The sequence below is a fragment of the Balaenoptera acutorostrata genome, chromosome 11, assembly GCF_949987535.1.
Source record: "Balaenoptera acutorostrata chromosome 11, mBalAcu1.1, whole genome shotgun sequence".
Classification (NCBI taxonomy): Eukaryota; Metazoa; Chordata; class Mammalia; order Artiodactyla; family Balaenopteridae; genus Balaenoptera; species Balaenoptera acutorostrata.
In genome coordinates, this window is record NC_080074.1 from 27106659 (window position 1) to 27128040 (window position 21382).

General features: G+C 42.7%; 1 protein-coding gene across 2 annotated transcripts in view; it reads right to left on the reverse strand.

The window, feature by feature from the left end:
* The window catches only part of PLXNC1 (plexin C1), a 305776-nt gene that overhangs the window by 84753 nt on the left and 199641 nt on the right, over positions 1-21382 (reverse strand). For both annotated transcript variants that reach the window (XM_057556153.1, XM_057556152.1), the window contains one exon: positions 5330-5444. In XM_057556153.1, the coding sequence (XP_057412136.1) occupies positions 5330-5444 (115 nt within the window). The remainder of the gene's footprint in view (positions 1-5329; positions 5445-21382) is intronic.

The following is a 21382-nucleotide window of genomic DNA, read 5'->3' on the forward strand; positions in this document are numbered from 1 at the left end:
ATATCAAGCCATGGGAGTGGATAAGATTGTCTGTGGACAAAGTATAGAGTCAGAAGAGAGGAAGAGCCAAAACTGGGGCTGAAATAACGTCAACATTTAGAGTCAGGGAGAGAAGAAGCCAGCAAAGGAGGTCGAGGCACAGTCAAGAAGGAAGGAAGAGAGCATGGAGAAGGTGCGCCATGGAAGGTGACGGAAGACAGAGTTTCAAGAATGCAGCCAAGAGGCCAAGTAAGGTGAGGACTTATAGTGTCTGCTGGAACAGCTCCATGGAGTTCAGTTTCAGGGGAACAATGGGGCAGAAGAAGTTGGAGTTGATCTGAAAATAGGAGACAGTAAGCTTTTTCAAGCGGTGGAAGAAGAGGATAGCCAGGGAGTTGAAGGTATTTTTGTGTGACTTTGGGTTCCAGGCAAGAAGGGTTAAAAAGCTGATGCCTTGGCTTAATGAACCCAACGTGGGAATCCTTGCCAAATTAATAACTCTTTCTTGAGTTAAGCTGGATAAAGAGGGAATGAAGACCCAAAGAATCAGATGAGATATGAAGTTTGAGAGTCAATTAGCTAGTAATGTTCATGGGGCCAAAGAACTTCTTGCCGCATAACATTCTATCATTCTATCAACAGACCTTACTTTACTTAACCTTTCCTCTTATTGCCAGTTTGGTTATTTCCAAGTTTCTAAGTCTATATATGCCGCTGCAGTAACATCTGTAAGCTTATGGGTTTTCTTTCAAATTACTTCTTCAGAAGCCTAAGCCTGGAATTAGTGCTTCAAACAGAATGAATATATTTATGACTTCTGAAACATATCGCCAAAATGCTCTTTCCAAAAAGGTTGTGTTAATTGGCTTCGCCATCACTAGGTGTCAGCAAACCTTATTTTCACTTTAATTTGTACTTATTTGATAACCGGTGAAGCTGAACATACTTCTATATCTATATCTAACTCTTTCAACCTCCTCTTGTGAGAATATACACTTCTGCCCACTTACTTTTTGGTGTCTCTAGATTATTCTTTTTACTTTCTCCTAGCTTTCATATCTTGCAATTAATATTTTGCCTGTCATAAATGTTCTTCCTGAAGCATGTGCTTTAGTCATCTCTTATTTTTCCTTGTATAGATTTTTTTTAAAAGTCAAGTGTATGAATATTTTTCTCTTGCTATTACAGAATATATTCCTTCAGAGCCAGAAAATTATACTTCCAAATTATCTGATGCTCAGTTACTTTCTGTTAGGTTTTTAGATGAATTTCTTAATTAGCCTAAAATTTATTTTATATTTAATGTAAAAAAAGGTGAATTAAACTATGTTTCCACGTTGTAAGCCAGTTATTTCAGCAACTTTTATGAAATAGTTCTTTTGTTTCCTCTTATGATAATGCTCTTTAAAATTTTTACATCTATTTCTGAGCTTTCTACTCTATTCCATGGATCTATATTCCTATTTTTAAACCAGAGTCATGGGCCAAATTATGGCCACTATATATGTGTCTACAATCATATGGAAATGGTCTTGCTTAAATAATTTTCTTTTTTCAATATATATCTTAGATATTCTTGACCAGTTCATATTATTATTCCAGATGAATTTTATATTAATTTTAAGACAAAGTCTATTCAAATTTTCACTGGGATGGCATGAAATCTAGAAAATAGATTGAGGAAGTAGTGACATTTTTATGATCTCTTCCCGCCAAGAAACATAGTATATGTCTGGATATATTTAAGATGTTTTTCATATCTTCCAAGAAAATACCTTATGTGTCTTTGTTTTTATTTTTATATTTGCTTATGCTTTTAATTGATAAGGTTTTCCTATTATGAATTATAAATAGCATCAATAGACCACTGCCTCACTATCTAATTACTATTACTATTGCTTAAGACAAGCTGTTGCATAGCCAAAATCACTATTTTGGTAGCTGGCTTCAACATGTATCTCCTAGTAAAAATGATTTTAACATATAGGGTATATACCTCACTCTTCAAGTTTGTGCCTGAGTACTTCTGTTGTTTTTAATGAATGGGATCTTCTATGAATGGATGTTAACAGTTTGTCTTACATGTACTAAGGTTATTGATACTTGAATGTTTACTGAACAATTAAAGTTTTAAAAGCTAACATATTTAGATTTTACAGATATACAACCACTTAAGATTAGCAAATAATGATATTTTTGTCTATTCCATTCTAATAATTATTTCTATTACTTGTTTCTTGTGTTACTACACGGGACACAACTTTAAAAACAATGTTGATTGTATCAGTGATGGAACTGATGTTTCTGTTCTGATTTGTAAAAGAACACTTCTAGTCTCTCCTTTAGGAACCATGCTGTTTGTGGGAAATACTTTTATTCCTACATTTTTTCTGTTTTTATCAGTATAAGCCATTTTTACTGACTGTTAAAAATCTCTTTTATAGGTATACAAACATATAATTTTACATAATGCAAAAATGAGATGTCACGCATCTCTTTTTGTGTTTGTCTGTGTATATGAGGATTTCAGTTGTTTGTGTTTTTGTTTGTTTGTTTGTTTTTACTTGTCTCTGACCTTCCCTCCACCACATGAGTCATTCCATCAGGGGAGCCTATGTTTACAACCTAGCATGAATTCTTCCATGTTTTTCTCCATGCTCAAATAACCATATAGAGACATACATATATAAACATATACAGGGACATTTTTTGGATCAATACAAGATCATGCTATACATACTTTTCTGCATCTTGATGTTTTTACTCAACAAAATCTCATGAAATCCCTCCAAGACAATTGGAATTGCTCTAATTCTTTCTTTTTAATGCCAATTTCATAACGAGGATGAGGATACATTATCTTCTAATTGTCTTGTGTAAAGAGACAAAGCTTCTTGGAAACAGAGTCTCTGTATTATATGGGTTTTTTTTCCCCATACCAAGAAAGTTACTAGAATGTTATTAGGTATATGATGGGCAGTGAGCAAACACTCTTTGAATCAAGCTAATAGAATTGGAGAAAACCATAGACTTCCATCTCTATGGGTCTGGGATAAGGAATTATTTAAATAACCAAAGATCTAAGACTTTCAGGCAAGTCACTGCTAACAACCAAGGTAGGAAATATTTTGAAATAATATGACCAAGAGATGGAGACTGACATCTTATCGAAATTACTAAAATAATCAGCCCAAAGGTGGGTTCAAAGAATAGCTTTACTCAAATTACTAAACTCGTATCTCCTTTACCTTGAGGGTGGTGGTTAGCTGGAGAGAGTGACATAATGGTTTTGTGGGAAGACTCTAGAGGGATTAGGGTAAACCACAGTGGGACTCAGGGTGGGGAAGAAAGCACCCATAGTTCTCTGGGTGGTAAACATTTTTTGTAATGTTCCAGACTAGATGTGAATGGTGATTAACTTATACTAGTGAACCCAAAGATAGGTCAGCAAATTGTGTAAGCAGCACTTCTCAGTCAATGAACAAGTGACTTTCCCTCACCGCACTTAGCTGAAGTACTACCCTTAACATTTTCAAAATGATAAAAGAAAAAAAAGCTTTGTGTAATCTTAACTTATCGGAGTCCTGGGTGTATTCAATGATCACGGTATTTTCTACCAGTCTCTATCAGCACTAAAGTCGGCTATTTTGCAGACTGATAAGAGAAATAAAAATTTGACCATACCTATACTTAGATGCCTAAGCATCCTTTTCACAGAATCTATTCATTCTGGTGCAGGGCTGATGGAGGCTTGGATGAAGGCTTCGAGAGGTTTTTTTTGGCCCCTCCTACCCATCCTCCACACTGCCACCCACACGAGGACAACAGAAAGTGACAACAGCCAGATAACTTGAAATCCGTGAGTTCTGATCAGTTATGACTTGAAAGCCTGATTCTTTTTATTATTTATCCCTCATTAAATGCTCTGGCTCTCCTTTATTAAATGTTAAATCATCTTAAGTGGTAGGGTTCTTGCTATTTGAAATGGCAAAGTGTAAGGGGAAAGAGAAAGTGACCCATCTCCTTGTTAATGTGGCATTCAAATAAAACAGAGTGAGCTCAACAGACAGGTCAGGCTGCTGATGGTGATTCTGTACAGTTATCCATAATACAAGAGCTGTAATTAGGGAGAAAATGTCTCCTTCCAGTCACTGAGATTGCAAGGCAGGAATTCCATTCTCCCATGGGGCGCAGTTGGTATGTGAATCAGAAAATGCCTGAATATGCTCACGTTGCTACCTTTCTCTCATCCAATGACAGGGCTGACGTGCTGCCCATGGCAGTACTGCCATAGCAAGAGCCCACGGACTTTCCAAGGAACACCCCCCTTGCGATAGTCACTGCCCACATTGCTTTCTCTCCCTCTCTATCAACATTGCCTGAAGCCATGCACATAAGACAGTTGTCAAGAGAAGTCTGACTACATCAGGAAAAGAAACCATAAAACAACAAAATTCGACACTTAAGACACATTTAAGGAATCTTGACCATGAATCTGAACTTATTTTTTTCTCTTTTTTTTTAATCAATGTGATTTGTTTTCTTTAAGATTTTTTTTTTTTTGATGTGGACCATTTTTAAAGTCTTTATTGAATTTGTTACAATACTGCTTCTGTTTTACGTTTTGGTTTTTTGGCCACGAGGCATGTGGGATCTCAGCTCCCCGACCAGGGATTGAACCCGCACCTCCTGCATTGGAAGGCAAAGTCTTAACCACTGGACCACCAGGGAAGTGCCTATCAATGTGTTTTTCTGTGACATTAGTAGTCCATCTTTTCCTTAATTTCAACAAATAAAGGTCATCTTTAGCTGCATAAGATGACAAACTCCATGAGGGCAGACCCATGATGTGTCTTATTCTCTGCTACCTCCCCATCACCTTGCAGAGTGTATGGCAGCTGGTGGGCACTAAGTATCAGTTAACTAAATGAGTGGACTCTCATAACTAAGCTTATTTGATCATTAATGGATATTTTACACACAGAAGGAAGCTGGCGTCAGTTGTGTAAAATGAGACAGCAGAGACCAATTAAAAATCTTTCCTCGGGGCTTTCCTGGTGGCGCAGTGGTTGAGAATCTGCCTGCCAGTGCAGGGGACACGGGTTCGAGCCCTGGTCTGGGAAGATCCCACATGCCGCGGAGCAACTGGGCCCGTGAGCCACAACTACTGAGCCTGCGCGTCTGGAGCCTGTGCTCCGCAACAAGAGAGGCCGCGATAGTGAGAGGCCCGCGCACCGCGATGAAGAGTGGCCCCCGCTTGCCACAACTAGAGAAAGCCCTCGCACAGAAACGAAGACCCAACACAGCCATAAATAAATAAATAAATTAAAAAAAAAATCTTTCTTCTTACCTTATCTTTACTGCTTCGAAATAGGTAAATTTGAGGGCACTTTTTAGCTCCAGATGAAATATCCAGCCAGTTTTCTGAGTTCTTTAAATGCACACAATCTTCTTTAAAAGTACACCTATCAAAAAAGAAAAAAAGGGGGGTAGCGGCAAAGCAGCACACATGCCTCAGTTAAAACTTTCTCATACTTGGCTTTGGTTCAAAAATGCCAGGCTTTGTATAGTGGATTACTGATTTCAAGAAAGAATAAGAACATGATGCTAAAACCATGAAAAGCAACAGGAAACCAGCAGAGCATTTTTTCCATCATGTCTCAGAGCAGAGAACAAATGTGGACATGTTGAACTTAGACTCCTGAGCTATCTCTCAAGATAACATTGCCAAATACATCCAAAACACAGCTTCTCCTGCATTCTACAATTAAAGAGCCCCCTTCTAGAAAAACCTAGTGCAGAACAGCTCAAGAAAGGGTTTACACATTGTATACATTTTAGGTTTGCGATTCATTTCTAGAATATCAACCCATTGTGTAACTTTTGTTGTTGTTGTTAAAAAAAAAATTAAAGCGACCATTTTGTGCTTTGCAGTATGATAATCAAATAAACATATTGCAAGGGCAGAGTCTTCCCAAGAATTTGATAAGACATTCCAGAACCATCTGCTACATAACACTTATTTCGACAGATACCAAATTATATCAAAAGATACTGGGTAAAACATTTGCCAGGGCCACTTTGCCAAGTCGGCCAGCTCAGAGGATGCCCCCAAATAAACCTTAAGCTGCGGTCAGGGCCAACTACTTTGATAAACACCATCATAAGCTGAAAGGTGAGATCACTGCTTTGCTTGATGCCTGTCTCGGTCACTCTAGGTCATGCGAACCTGGGGACTCTTGCCTCACCAGTAGGGCCGCCAACTTAACAAGAAGAACGAACACCAAGGGCCGTGTGATTTCCGAATGGTGTTGGGCCCCACAGACATCCCCTGAATGGTATCAAGGAAAGAACAAAACATCTGTTACCTCTGCCTCAAGGCCCAAGGTTAAAACGAAGGGGTGGAGGAGAACTAGTGACAGTAAGTTTTAAAAAAAAACTGAAAATTCATGAATCATGTGAGATTGAAAAGCAACTAAATAATAACCACATTCAGCTCTGGGGAGTCCCTGAAAGGATGTAAGTGGAGTGAGGTGTGGTCCCAAACAGTGTACTTGACTTCACAAGCATTTTATTTCTTCTTCTTCCTCTTCTCTCTCTTTTTTTAATTCTTAAGAATTTAGGCCCCATGGCTTCATCTTTGAGCGCTGAGCTAATTTGAATTTGACAAAAATAGAACAGGAAGCCAGCGAGTTTCATTAACCACCACCCCCAAGTGCAATACTTTCAGCATGTCATCATATTCTAACATCTTGGGGAACCCTGCTTACAGGGAGCACATCTGCGTCCAAACTCTCCTCCACCTGTGTCAGCTCCTTCTCCTTCTCGTGACCATGGGGATTTTCATCAGCAATTCTCCAAAGCCATAAATTTACCTGACCCTTGATGGCTAGCTCATCCATCACGGACATTAAGTTCAAATTAAACCTCCTTTCAACATCAGGGAGAGTCTGTGATGGAGGCACAGGTACGGCTGGATTGAAACACAGGGAATGATGAGGTTGGTTTCCTATTTTGTATTTGAAAGTGATGATGACTGTCAAAAACTACCTGCCTCTCAGAGGCATTCTGGTTTGTATAAGGCACTTCCTCTGCCTAAAAAAAGGCAAAAAACAAAGGCAAAAAACAAAAGAAAAAAGTCAGTTCTAGAGAGACTGGAGTACAAATATTTTTGTAGGCTCTTAATACTGCCTGGGAGTCAAGGCCTAAGGCTGCCAAAAAAACAAGTGTAAAATATTTCATACAAATAGTGCTACAATTTGCCAATTTGTAGGCAGAAAACGGTAGTGCCACTGAATTATCACTCCCTTTTCTGAACTCCTGTGGCATCTCTTGTCAGCACCACACATTTGGGTATTTAATCATATGCTGCCTTGAATTACAACTTAACTGTTTCATATGTCTATGTCATTTCCCCCCAAGTAAGCTGTAAGATCCTCAGAGGAAGGGAGAATGTCTTTAATATTTCTTCCATAAATCCTTCAGTGTCTGGCAGCATGGTATGCAAATACTAGGGTTTCAATAAATATTTTTGAATGAATGGATGAAACATGAAATCTCTATAGGTCCTTTCTGTAGGTGATTTTTCTTTCTAGAGTTTCCTTATGATTTATGTCTGACTTGTACTTGCAGTCAAGAGACTATCTTTAATGTAAGCGAAAAGTTTGAATCTGGGGCCAGAGAGGCAACAAATTAGAAGTTGAGGTTTTCAGTTTGTCTTTTGGGGGGGGGGAAATATATATATATATAATGGACCTTTCAATTTCTATTTTGTATAAGGTGAAAACAAAATTTAACCATGTTAAGCAACTAAACATAAATTCCTGGTTTATAAAACACCTCTGAGATTTCTAAACTCTCATTCCTTGCTTCTCACCAGCTGAAAAATAAAAATAAAAAAATAAAAAAGCAAACCGTGACACCAAGAATGTATAACCAGATGGTCAACCAACAACAATATCTTATTACTTCTCCAGTACTGCAGATTATAAAATCTTCACGACAGCATGTTACCCACACAAATTTCTTCAGGAGGGGGAACAGATCTTACAGCTCCCACGTTTTAGTAAACAAAACCAGTTACTTTGAAATGGTCCCTTTTGAAAGCCATCACTCTTATTCCTATACATCCACGAAAGCAACGGTCAAGTGCACAGACAGTTAAGCCTTTGCCCAAATAAAATTAAAATCTCATTGTCAGACTCGACTCTCGGTGAGGCTGATCCTCAATGAAGCATTCTCAAATAGGCTGATTTCTTAACTGGCTTCGTTACAATTTCTTCAGGCCACAGATAGGAGGAAAATGGGATTCAAATTAGAATGAGCGCATTCTGGAAAAAAATGGCAGAGATATGTTTGCTTTTCTTATCTTATGCTATTGCCCCACTCTCTACGGAGGATCTCTCTAAAAGTCCTAAGCCTCCCAACCAGTATTTTATTTTTCTAGTCCTTATTTCCAGCTAGCTCTCTTGCCTACAAAATAAGGCCAATGTGCAGACACTAGCCTACTTGCAAATTAGGAAACAGAGCCAGCTCAAATGCAAAGAAAAAAACTGCCTGAAGAAAAAAAAAACCCAAAGACCAAAAGTTAATTTAAAAAAACCTTTGCTAGGTGAAAGAACCGTGGATGCAATTTAGTGAATGAAACGACTTAACAGGCTTGTTCATAAAATCTGCTGTAGAGCTTCATCTATTCAAAATAGTAAGAGTTTGAGATTGTCACTCAAACTATTCAAGTATGTGGACCAACCCTCCCAGACCCCTAACTCATAACGTTCATTCAAAACCTACCCCGGCCCCGACTCATGAACAGGGAGATTCCAGACACTTGTTTCTAAGTTTGCTCTTTGGAATTCAGAAAGTATTTGCATACAGTGGGTTTGCTTCCTGAGTCTGTGGAAATCTGTCTAAACCCTGATGTCCCTGAGTAACTACCCCGTCATGTACCTGCCTGGAAGGAACACTGCCCCGTGCCTGGCACTGTTCTGTTTACAGTTAGTCTTCCCCTATTAGTCCTCACAACCACCTCATTCTACAGGGGTGAAACGGAGGCTCAGAGAGGTGCAATAACGTGCCAAGGGTGCACAGCTCCAAGTGGCTTAAGTCTGGTTTCAGAGCCACATGCTTGGCCCCTTGGCTGCAGGGCCTCCTGTGAGCCCTAACTGCCATTTAATAAGGTGCACAAACACAATGACACTAAGAGTTCCTCCTGGCTTCCTGGGGCCCCAACAGTGGTTGGAGAGTGGGGCTGTGCCAGGATGAGGCGACAGAGACGAGGACCCCAGGAACAGATGAATAGAGAAGGTAAGACAGAGCATCCAGGATGAAGAGGGGAGCAAGGATTTGGGAGGAAAACAGGGGTGGGGTGGGGGGAATCTGAGAGGCCTCGAATGTTCACACATCACTAGCCCTGAATACAAAACATCCAACTAGAGGTTAAAATTCCAGGAGGCCCCCAACTCACAAACGTATTGTGTTCCAAAAATTTGCTTGCAAACCATCTGTTTGTAATATGGAATACACTTTTCTCCCCACAGAAATAATGTTATAAACAGTGATTAGGTCTCCAGGTTAGCCCACAAAACCTGTTTATCTGTAATGTAACTTCAGTTCTATCTATTTGCAATATAAGAGTAGCAGAAAACAATGAGATTGAAGCCATTTGCATCATATAGCAGTTTTTCTTCTTTACTTATTTGTGTTTCTGCTCAGTTGGTAGTCTGGGAACAGTGCCCAGCTGGATTGACTTTTAAATTTATTATTACAGTATTATATTTATACAGTATTTCTATTTTTTTTAATGGGGATGGCTTAAATTATTGTTTTCATGCCAACATAAAGAACAGGGAGACCCACCTCTGGAAATGAGCTAAAGTTTCCAGGCAGGTGAAATGCCCATGGGATGGGCTGGGGGACCTTGAGAATCTGACTCTATTAGGCTAGAATCTCTCTGTAAGAATTTAGCACTTACTCAACCTTGAAATAGAAACTCTGAACTCAGAAATGTAACTTCTACTTCCTGCCACTCGAATTTCATCAGCATCTTCTAATCTAATTGTTCACCAAGAGCAGTCAGTCCCTGAAGTAAACTGATAAGTAAATATCAGGTAATTGGCTTGAATGGGAGGCGTGGTGTGACCTGTTCCAAAGATTCTCTACTGATATAATATCAGAAAACTTTTAACAAGGAAACAATCCAGCCTCTCTCTCAGGAAACAGGAGACTGTGTCCATCCTGTGGGTAGATTTTTGCCACAAGAGCAAAGGTCTTCTGCTAAGTGATTTGAAACTGCTGTCTGCATTTTTCGGAAAGGCACGGAGTGCAGAGGAAGGGCCAGGTGGTCCCCAGAATCAGGGGGCTTTCATTAACACTGTCAGTCCACAAGGTGGAGAAACCAATCTCAACTGAAAAGAATTGGAAGTCACTGTGAAAAACTAAACTCTGAATTGCAGGCCTCCAGAGTCAGCCAAGGGGGATGCCAAAATACGAGACCAAAATAACTTGCCGGGAAAGCTGAAAAATTGAATTTCAGCTCCAGTGATGAAGATCCAATCTACATAAGAAAATGATGCTAATAACAGAGGCAATTTAGAAGATTTTTTTTTTTTTTTTAAGTGAAAACACCTCACCTGCCAGGAGACGTTCTTTCACATGATTTGATTCACTTATTCTTCACAAAGCTATGAAGTAGGTACAACAAATTTCCCTGCTTTACAGCTGGGGAAAACTGAGGCACGGAAGCCTCCATATTGTTTTCTCAAGGTCACAGAGTTAGGAAGCAGAGCGGCTGAGATACCAAACTAGGCAGTGCAGCCTCAGAGTCCGTGGTCTCATCTCCTACCCTGTAATGCCCCTCATAAGGGCTCTCACTCACTGAGCCCTCCCCAGGGGCCAGGCACTGTTTCTAGACTTTCCGGGACTTAACTCGTTGATCCTACAACCACGTCAGGAAGTAGGTATTATTGTTATCGGCTCCATTTCAAAGATGAGGAAACTGAGGCACAGAGACGTTAGCATGCTATGAATCTCAGCAGTCTGGCGCTGGTATCCATACTCTTACTACTGTGCCAATGCCTCAAAATTTTCAAAGGTTTCCGGGATGGCAATGTCATAAATGCCAAGATAAAAGTAAATATGTCCTCCCAGAGCTTGGGCCCTATGGGAAAATATAGGTTTTATTCCACTTCTCAGCATTTCTCAAAGTGTGTTCTTCGGGTTGTTTTAGGTGTTAGTGTTAAAGGAGGGTCAAGAAATTTGGGAAACACTAGTTAAATAAAATTAATGGTCTTCTCTATTGCAGGACTTCTCAGAGCCTTGAATATGCCTGTGTGCTTTAGTAACTTTCCAAGACAGAAACGGATGATGCACCATCTTCCAACTTTTGTGTTGAGGGATTAGAAGTTCTAGCCATGCACATTGGGAAACACTGCCTGATCTCAGGTAATGAGTAATAATCCAAACGGAAGATCCAATTAGAAAACTTTGGGCCTTTTTGACTCTCTTTTTTTCTCATCTCTCATACTAGTTGATTGTGACCTATTAATTCCCGAGCATTTCTCTATACTATCTCCTGCAGTCCGCCCTCACCCATCACTTCTCACCTAGGCTCCTGCAGCAGGTTTCACTGCATGTGTTTATTAAGTAACTGATGGGCCTCCCTCCTCCCTGCCTTCAGTCAGCCTCCACAGCAACATCTAGGTATTTTCAAGGACAGAACTGATCATATCACCTCCTACTTAGGGACCCTCAGTGGCACCCTTTCACTTACATCAAACGCCTCTACCTACCTCATTTTCATGACCGGGGGCCTAGAACACACATTTCCACACTCACCTCAGTACCCAATACCATGATCGAGCTCCTGCTTTCCTCTCCAAACTCATCCCCAGGCAATCATGGGTTGATAAGTCTGTCTCTCTATTTAGCCTACAAGCTCCTAAAAACATCGGTCGCTAATATCTAGAACGTGGTGCCTCACAGGGAGCAGTCACTTAATAAACACATGCAGTGAAACCTGCCCAGCTCTTCCTGGCATGTGCAGAATGCCCCAGGGCCTGCAATACTGGTGAAATGGTGTTCCTAGTTCAATGTCACCTCTTCCATGTCTGCCCAGCCTCCAGGCAAAGCAGTCGTGCCCTCCTCTGTGTCCCCATGGGCACCTTACAAATGTTCCTGGTATATACAGCACAATGCACTGGTTGCTGATTGCCTGTCTCTCTGACCAGACTATAAGATCCCCAAGGAAAAGGCCAACCTTATTCACCTTGGCACCCCCAGGGCCTAGTGCCATATATAGTATTCCTTCTACAAATATTGTCTGAGTGCCCACCAGACATCAAACACTGGGCACTGAGGACACATGAATGCCTAAGCCAGTTAAAGCTCCCCTCTTAATAAGCTTATATTCTGGTGAGGCACACGGACAAAAACCAAATAAGCAGACAATTATTTCAAACTGAGGTAAGTCTTCTGCAGAAATCAAAAATATAGCAGGAAGGAACTACTTTAGATAGGCTGGTCAAGAAAGATGGCGTTTCAGCTCAGATTTCAAGGATGAAAACAATCTAGCCACATCAAGAGTAGTGGGAACAGCATTCCAGGCAGAAGGAACAGCATGTGCCAAGACCGTGAGTTCACTGAAAGCTTGGTCTCTGCAAGGAACTGATTAAAGACCAGACTGGCTAGACTTCAGTGAAGGAAGGGGAGAGTAGAGTGGGTCTGCCAGTTATAAGCCGGTGACCTTGGGCAAATCACATGCCCTCACACTTGTGTCTCCAGCTTTTCAACTGCAGAAACGCAGATAATAATGGTTTCTATCTCATGGAGTTGTTTCAAAAACGTACATCTATTTAACTGAGGCTTCCAATAGTGCCTCAGTAAATATTAGTATAATAGTTGTTATTATATTTATTACACAGGCAAGTGAAACATAATTTAGGTAACATAAGCCAAACACACACACAAAATCATAGAGATGCAGGAGGGATCTGGGCAATAGGGGTAACCAGACTGCCTTCTGCATTGCTTACATACACGAGGTCAACAATCAGCCTGCCTTTTCCAGGTAAGGAGGCAGACACAGCTTACGGCTTCTTGGAAGTTTCTTTTCTTTTTTTTTATAAATTTATTTATTTATTTTTATTTATTTTTGGCTGCATTGGGTCTTTGTTGCTGCACACGGGCTTTCTCTAGTTGCAGTGAGCGGGGGCTACTCTTCGTTGCAGTGTGCAGTCTTCTCATTGCGGTGGCTTCTCTTGTCGCAGAGCATGGGCTCTACGTATGCAGGCTTCAGTAGTTGTGGCTCACGGGCTCAGCAGTTGTGGCTCGCGGGCTCTAGAGCGCAGGCTCAGTAGTTGTGGCGCACGGGCTTAGTTGCTCTGTGGCATGTGGGATCTTCCCGGACCAGGGCTCAAACCCACGTACTCTGCATTGGCAGGCAGATTCTTAACCACTGCGCCACCAGGGAAGCCCCTTGGAAGTTCCTTAATCACAACCCTCCTCCTCCCATGGGTTTTTGGAGTCTCCCTATGCCTTGAGCACCAGCTATGAGAGCACTTTCCACAGCGTACTGAAATTATTTGGTCAGTGCCTGCTTCCCACACTAACCTGTGAGCTTCTCCAAGGCAGATCCTCATTCATTTTTGTTTCCCCAGGGTCTAGCATCTGGCCTGGTATTCAACAAGCGTTAGCTAAATTGGATTAAGAATTAAATTTTCAAGTGACTAAATTCTTGTCTATGTCTCCATGATACCAGCATAAGTTGTTTCATTGATTTTTGTTCACTGGGCTGGCCAGTTAACTGGTGTGGTGGAAAACCAACCTTTGTCTTGAAACTTGGAGCTATTTAGCACACGTAAAACACATCTGCAGACTGAGACACTCACACAAAAGGGATTTGTGGCCTTCACCCCATGTGGTTCTTTGGTGGGTGATGAGTGCACTAAAAGTTGGTGATTTAATTTCCAAATGCAAACCCTGAACTGAAGAATTTAAGGGAGGCATTCGTAAAAAATAGGAAGCAAGGAAATAAAGATGGGAAAATGATGCCTCTTGAGTCAGGAAGATGTGGGTTCCAAACTGCTCTCCCACACATTTGTTCTGTAACGGGGAGCACATTCCTTAGCCTCTTAGGACCTCAGTTTCCCCACCAGTAAACAGCTGGCAGTGGTAACAACCCCCATCTTCCGTAGAGCAATATGGAATCCCACATGGGGCATTTCAGAAATGGTCCACTCTCCATAGAGAGGGATACAAGTGCCCAAATGTTACAAAACATCACAAGAGCAAAAACACAAAAGACTGGCAGGAAGGCTTCCAATGAAGACAGGAACATCTGTTTGAATGTGGAGGAGTTGCTGGGAACAGGACAAGTACTAGGTCACCAAGACAAGTGAAAACATTTGAGGAATTTTTAAGAGCCAATCGATACATACTTACAAAAGTGCTTGCTGCCTGAGATAAGGTCATTTCAAAAAAACAAATCTATTCCATTAAAACATATATTTACTAAAAGGGGTGTTCCTAATGGTACCTGCTTGAGTCAGGCTACATCAGTTAAAGAGATGCGAGGATAAGTAGTCTGGAGGCTGAGGCTGGACCAAACAAAACTGGCTTCTGAGTACGGCAAGCATTCTCCCTGTGCCAGCCACTGTCAGCTGTCTAGGCGCAAAGCGCTGGGCGCCTTCATAGTTTCAACCCCTCTTCACCTTCTGCTTTGAAACATTCCCAGCTCTTCTAACAGCTGACAGTGATGATGAAGAACCCAGGGGATTCATGTCCACCAAAGACCCGCCCCTCCCAGCACGAGAAGGCCCCCAAATCCCTTTCAGCATCTTCAGTAACCCAGATGCACGGGTTTGGCCTCTGCCAGGGTAATTCAGTGATGCCCCCAGGCCCGGATAACATATCCCCTCTGCTCCCCACTGCTTCCACCCCACAGACAGCCGTCCTACTTGCTTCTACACAATTAGTTGGCACAATGGGGTCCTCACACAAGGAGGAGGGGCCACCCCCAAACCCCATTATTATGATGATCGCTGCCTTTAGAGCTGCACTGGACCATAAAGGAGTGTCACTGCACAGACTTCAGGCACGAGGACACATCCCGGATTGGAAGGAAAGGAGGGACAGATGCAGAATGAGAACCACCTTTCACCTCAAACGGTCTTCCCGGCCACTCGGCTAGATGAGGCCACAGCCTACGAAGGGGGACACCCCCAAAGTGCAGGGTGCTCCTTTGGGTCTTGGCTCAGCTGTCCCCTTCTCCGTGAGGCTTTCCAGGATCCTCTGGTTGAAACTAACCTCCCCTGCCTCCAGTCAGCATGCCCTACCCGCTCCTGGCTTTATTTTTCTTCCTAATAGTGATTGCATCTGACATGCTATTTCCTTCTTTATTTTCACACTGTCCATCTTCCCTCATGTAGTGGGTCGAATAATGTGGTTCCCACAATTCACATCCACCCGGAATCTCAGAATGTGACCTTATTTGGAAATAGGGCCTTTGCAGATGTAATTAGTTAAGGATCTCAAGATGAAATCGTCCCGGATTTAAGGTGTTCAATGACTAGTGTTTTGCCAAGAGAGAGGAGAAGGACATTTAAGGCCACATAAAGATGGAGGCAGAGGTTGGAGATATGCTGCCAGAGCCAAGAAACACCAGGAGCCACCAGAAGCTGGAAGAGGAGAGGAAGGTTTCACCCCTCCAGCCTTCAGAGGTAATGTGGCCCTGCTAACAACTTGATTTTGGATTTCCAGCCTCCAGAACTGTGAGAGAATAAATCTGCATTGTTGGAAACCACTGAGTTGGTGACCACTTGCTACGGCAGCTCTAGGAAACTAACACAGCTCACTGGAAGGACCTCCATGAGGGCAAAGATTTGGGACTGAGCTGTTCACTGCTAGAGAATCCTGGTGCTTAGAACAGTGTCTGACACACACTAGGTGCTCAATAAAGATCTGTTAAGTGAATGCATGGATGCTTAAACTTTCAAGGTGGAAGGGTTTCTATCTATAACTCAGGTTGACCCGGAGTTCCATATTTAACCAGTCATCCATGGTGGGTCCATTTGGACCGGGATCCGCCCTCTCCTCCCACCACCATGAGGGATAATGTCTCCTTTGTTTCTCTTCCCTTTCTCTATAGTGGTAGGTAAAGGTACTGGCTTGGGAGTTAGAGCTGAGCCTACATTTGAATCCTGGTTCTACTACTTACACAACCTGTAGTAAGCAGATTAATGGCTCCCAAAGATATCTACGTCCTAACCTCTGGAACTTGTGAATATGTTACCTTACATGGCAAGAAGGACTTCAAAGATGTGGTTAAGGATCTCAAAATGGGGAGATTATCTTGGATTATCCGAGTGGGCTCAAAGTAATCACAAGAGGCTGTATAAGAGGAGGCAGGATGGTCAGAGTCAGCAAAAGAGACGTGATGATGGAAACAGAATTCAGAGCCAGAAAGATCTGAAGAGGCTAGACCGCTGGCTTTGAAGATGCAAGAAGAGGCCGCAAGCCAAGGAACGTAGGCTGCCTCCCGATACTAGAAAAGACAAGGAAACGGATTCTCCCTACAGCCTCCAGAAGGAATGAAGACCTTTCTACACCTTGGTTTTAGCCCAGTGAAACCCACTGCAGACTTCTGACCTCCAGAACTGCAAGATAATAAATGTATGTTGTTTTAGGCCAGCAAGGTTGTGGTGATTTGCTACCGCAGCAGTAGGAAATGAATATAGAAACCTAAGGCTGTTTTCTCGTCTCAAAAGTGGGAATTGTAATAGTACTTTCTTCACAAGGTACCAGGAGGACTAAATGGAACATGCATGGAACGTTCAGGGCACAGCATGTGGTGTGTGATAAGCATATTCTCCTCCATGCATGGTGACCCTGTCTCCTGGCTGCGCCTGGACTCAAGGCAGGCTTCCTGGAGAAGGGGCACTGTAATAGCTTTCTGAAGGATAAGTGGGCACATTCTGATGGATTCCTCTACTGAAAAGCCCTCAGGGGCCTTCTCGGCTACACAGTGCCCAGCTCTCATGATGGCAGACCGAACCAGAGTAACTCAGGTTTCAGAAGAATGTGGCTATGGGTTACCATGCACCAGGGGTTGTCTTGGTCAAGTTTTCAGGCAATAGCAGCTCATAGGCCTTAGGGTTGTTGATTGGCCCTGGGGAGGCTTGAGGAAGGCATGTCTCTTGGGAGACAGAGGGAAGACAGACCTCAAGACAGGAGAGCAATGCAAGGAACTGGGTTTGTCCATAAGCAAATCACTGAATTCTTTTTGCTTATTACTCTAGGGTATTGAGGATGAATATTTTTAGCAGGCGGATTTTAGTTTTTCTCTCCAGTGTTCAAATCCCCTTCTGTTACCCCAACCCTTTCAGAAAGTCTGTTGTCAGACCGGGTTGAGAAATGACCTCGTTCACAGTGTCATGTGTTGAACAGCCAGCCAGCAGATGAAAACCTAAAAACTGCTACCAGGGGCTGCCTGGAAGTCTTCTAACTGTAAACGTGGAAGAAACATGCAGAAGGATATGAGTAAACGTTAAATTTATACAAATAAGTGAGGGGAGCCCACAGATACCTTATCATTAGCACGCCTGGGGGCTTTGTCCCCACCCTGAACACATCCTGTGGGGGGTGGGGCATTCTGGGATGGGACAATCAAGGTGAGTGTGGCCTCTCCCATGTGGCCCATTTTCTGAAGAGGACCCAGCCCTGGTTCCATTACGTGATTGGGACCGCAAGTGGAGCCCGTGGTGGTGTTGGGAGAAGTGGAGAGGTACGTGAAATTTGGAGAAACAGCCGCTAAGTAGATGACTCAGGAAGAGACGTGAGATAAACTCACTCTTTGTAAAATATACTAGAAGACAGTGACCCTAGAGGGGGCAGGAGTGGCAAGTGTGGTACAATTAATGCTTGGGTTAACACACTTCGTCTTCTATACACAATGCCATCAGGGTCATCTTTTAAAAACACAAATATGATCGTGCCAGTCCTCTGTTGAAAACCCTTTAATAAGTTCCCAGCATCAACTAATAAAGTCCAGACTCAGAGCCCTTCCCATCGTGGTCCCTCCCATTTACTTCCTTGCTTCCAGAGCCAGTGCTGGGGTAACATGATTCAATTTGCCATCCCCTCAAAAGATCTCTTATTGTAGTGACTTCCCTGGTGGTCCAGTGGTTAAGACTCTGTGTTTCCACTACAGGGGCTGCGGGTTCGATCCCTGGTCGGGGAGCTAAGATCCCACAGGTCGCATGGCCGAAACAATAAAATAAAATGATCTCTTTACTGTGCTGGTTCTGCTCCCCGAATTACCTCTCACCCGCTCCTTCCCTCAGTGAACGTCTACTCAGGCCTCAAGACCCATTTTTTTTCCTCTTCCCCAAGACCCAATTTTAATGCCACCTCCTCTCTGAAGCCTTTCCCAACCTTGGTTACAGCCAAGGGCTCCTTCCTCTGGGCTTCCTCCACAGTAGTAGTTAACATCACTTGAGTGCTTGCTCTGAACAGGCAATTGTGCCTAGGACTTCATGCACATCATCCGGTTTAATTCTCTCAGCAACCCTGCAAGGGAGGCACCGTTACTAGCCTGCTTTACAGAAGAGGAGATCTAGCACAGGGAAGACAAGAAACTCGCAGGTCACACAGAAGCCTGGATTCAACCCCATACACTGGCTCCAGGTCTGCCTTCTTCCTGCTTCCAGTGTGGAAGTCATCCCCCTGCATCACTGGGCACCCCAAACCGGCTAGTTCTCCAACATTCCTGCTCGGTCAATGACACCTCTGTCCCTCTGGTACACAAGGCAGATACCCATGCTCTTTGCCCTATCATCTCAACAGCAAAGCCCCTGCACCTATGAGACTCAGCTCCACATCTCTTGGAAGTCCTTCTCCTTCTGACTTGGGTACCCGTTCTTTGGGCTCCAACCTAGTGCCTCGTACAAGGCCTGGAACACGGTAGGAATCCAGTGTATGTTTGGTATCATTTCTTTACTTTCTTTGTGAGGACTTAGATCAAGGGAGAAAGAATACATCTTCCAGAAAAACAGTGGCCACCTTGATATTTTATTTTTCATTTTATGGCCCCATTTTTAGTGTGTCAGACTCAAGGGGGGATCCAATTAATCCCTAAGTCCTGTCAATTCTACCTTCCAAATAGCTCTTAAATCCACCTACTTCTTTCCATCCCCACTACCATCTCTCTTATTCAGTCCCCAATCTCTTGCTGGTTTACAACCACCTTCTAAGGGACCTGCTGGCTTCCAGCGGTGTCGTCTCTAGTCTACCTTGCACCAGAATGCTTGTTCTGAAACACACAAATGATCTAGTCTGTCTTCTGATTGAAGCCCTGGGATGGCTTCCCAAAGTCTTTCCAAGGAAATTCAAATGCTTTAACATGGGTTTTAAGACCCCTCCTCCCCTGCCCCTGCCTACCATGCCACCCTCATTAACAACGCTCCTCAGACAGCACGCTTCCCCTACTGTGCATTAGGCCAGGCGCCCCTCCAGCTTCCAGCCTTGGCACCGCCTGTTCCCTCAGCTTCCCCCGCTTCCTCTCTACCTGGATGACATCTGCTCACACTTCAGGCTCAGCTTAGACATCCCTTCCTCCAGGAAGCCTTCTCTGACCTTAAGTTTAGGTTAGTTTCCTTTGATGGATTCATTTTCACTGTACCTGTTGTTGTCTTTGTAACTGAAGTATAACTGACCTATATAACACTATGTTAGCTCCACGTGCATAATACAGTGATTTGATATTTCTATACATTACAAAATAATCACCACGACAAGTCTAGTTACCATCCATTGCCACACAAAGTTATTACCATATTATTGACTATATTCTCCATGCTGTACATTTCACTCCCATGACTAATTTTTTTGTACTGGAAGTTTGTACCTCTTAATCTCCCTCACCAATTTCACTCATCCCCCCACCCCCTCCTCTTGGGCAACCACCTGTTTGTTTCTGTACCCACGACTCTGTTTCTGCTTTGTTATTTTTGTTCATCTGTTTTGTTCCTTAGATTCCACATATAAATGAAATCATACAATATTTGCCTTTCTCTGACTTATTTCCCTTAGCATAATGCCCTCTAGGTCCATGCATGTTGCTGCAAATGGCAAGATTTCATTTTTATAATGGCTGAGTAGTATTCCACTGTGTATATATACACCACATCTTGTTTATCCATTTGTCTATCGATGGACACTTAGGCTGCTTCCATATCTTGTCTATTGTGAATACTGCTACAATGAACATAGGGATGAATGTATCTTTTCGAATTAGTGTTCCATTTTCTTCAGAAAAATACCTAGAAGTGGAATTGCTGGATCAGCTGGTGGTTCTATTTTTAATTTTTTGAGGAACCTCCAAAATGTCCTCCATAGTGGCCGCACCAATTTACATTCCCACCAACAGTGCACGAGGGTTCCCTTTTCTCCACACCCTCGCCAACACTTGCTATTTGCTGGTTAGATGTTTGTTTGGTTTTTTTTATGTGTCCCCATGGAATCCTCCACGTCCTCTGTGCTAACCCTATTATTCTCTATTTACTTACTAGTAGATTGGTAGCTCCTTAACTTATTAGGGTAGACCGGATTATTGTTCCCAGTTCCGCAATCTCTCCTGTACTGGAATAACACACCCATACCCTTTGCCACTAGAGTAGGCAGTGTATGTTTCACTACCCCACTGATGCTGGGCTTGGCTATGTGGCTTGCTTGCCAGTGGAATATCAGCAAACACGACATGAGCGGAGGCTCTGAATGTGCTGCAGAGTTTAGCTTGGGTTCTTGTGCTTCTGCTACCTGCCTTGAGGAGAGTACGTGCAGGATGAGAGACATATGAAGCAGACCTGAATCAAACTCTCCACCTGCAGCCACTGCTGAAGCTGACCCATGATCAAGAAAAACAAATTTTTGTTCTTGTAAGTCACTAAAAATCTGTTTGTTAACACAGTATTACTGGAGCAGAAACCTGACTACTAACACTGTCTCTATCCCTCACTAGACTGCAAGCTCCATGCGGGCAAGAAAGAACAGTATCCCAAGCACATAGTAGGCGCTCAGTAAATATCTGTTGATGGGATGTATGACTGAATGAATGAACGTTGGCCACTGACATGTCTGTCTGCCTAGCTGGCACGTGAATTCCTTAAGGCCAAGAACGGCATCTGATTTCTCTCAGTATCACCTAGTTATCTCACTTCCCACATTGGGTTCTTGGTAGAGATTCAATAAATATTTGTTGAAATTAGATAAATTGAATTTTGTGGGCTGACTTGGGAATCAGTCCTTAATTTATGACATTGTTTCTATGGGAAAATGCATTCCGAGTGCCAAACAAACTTGCAAATGAACTTCTGGAACCTCACCCGCTCATTGGTTCCGGATTGCCAGTTCT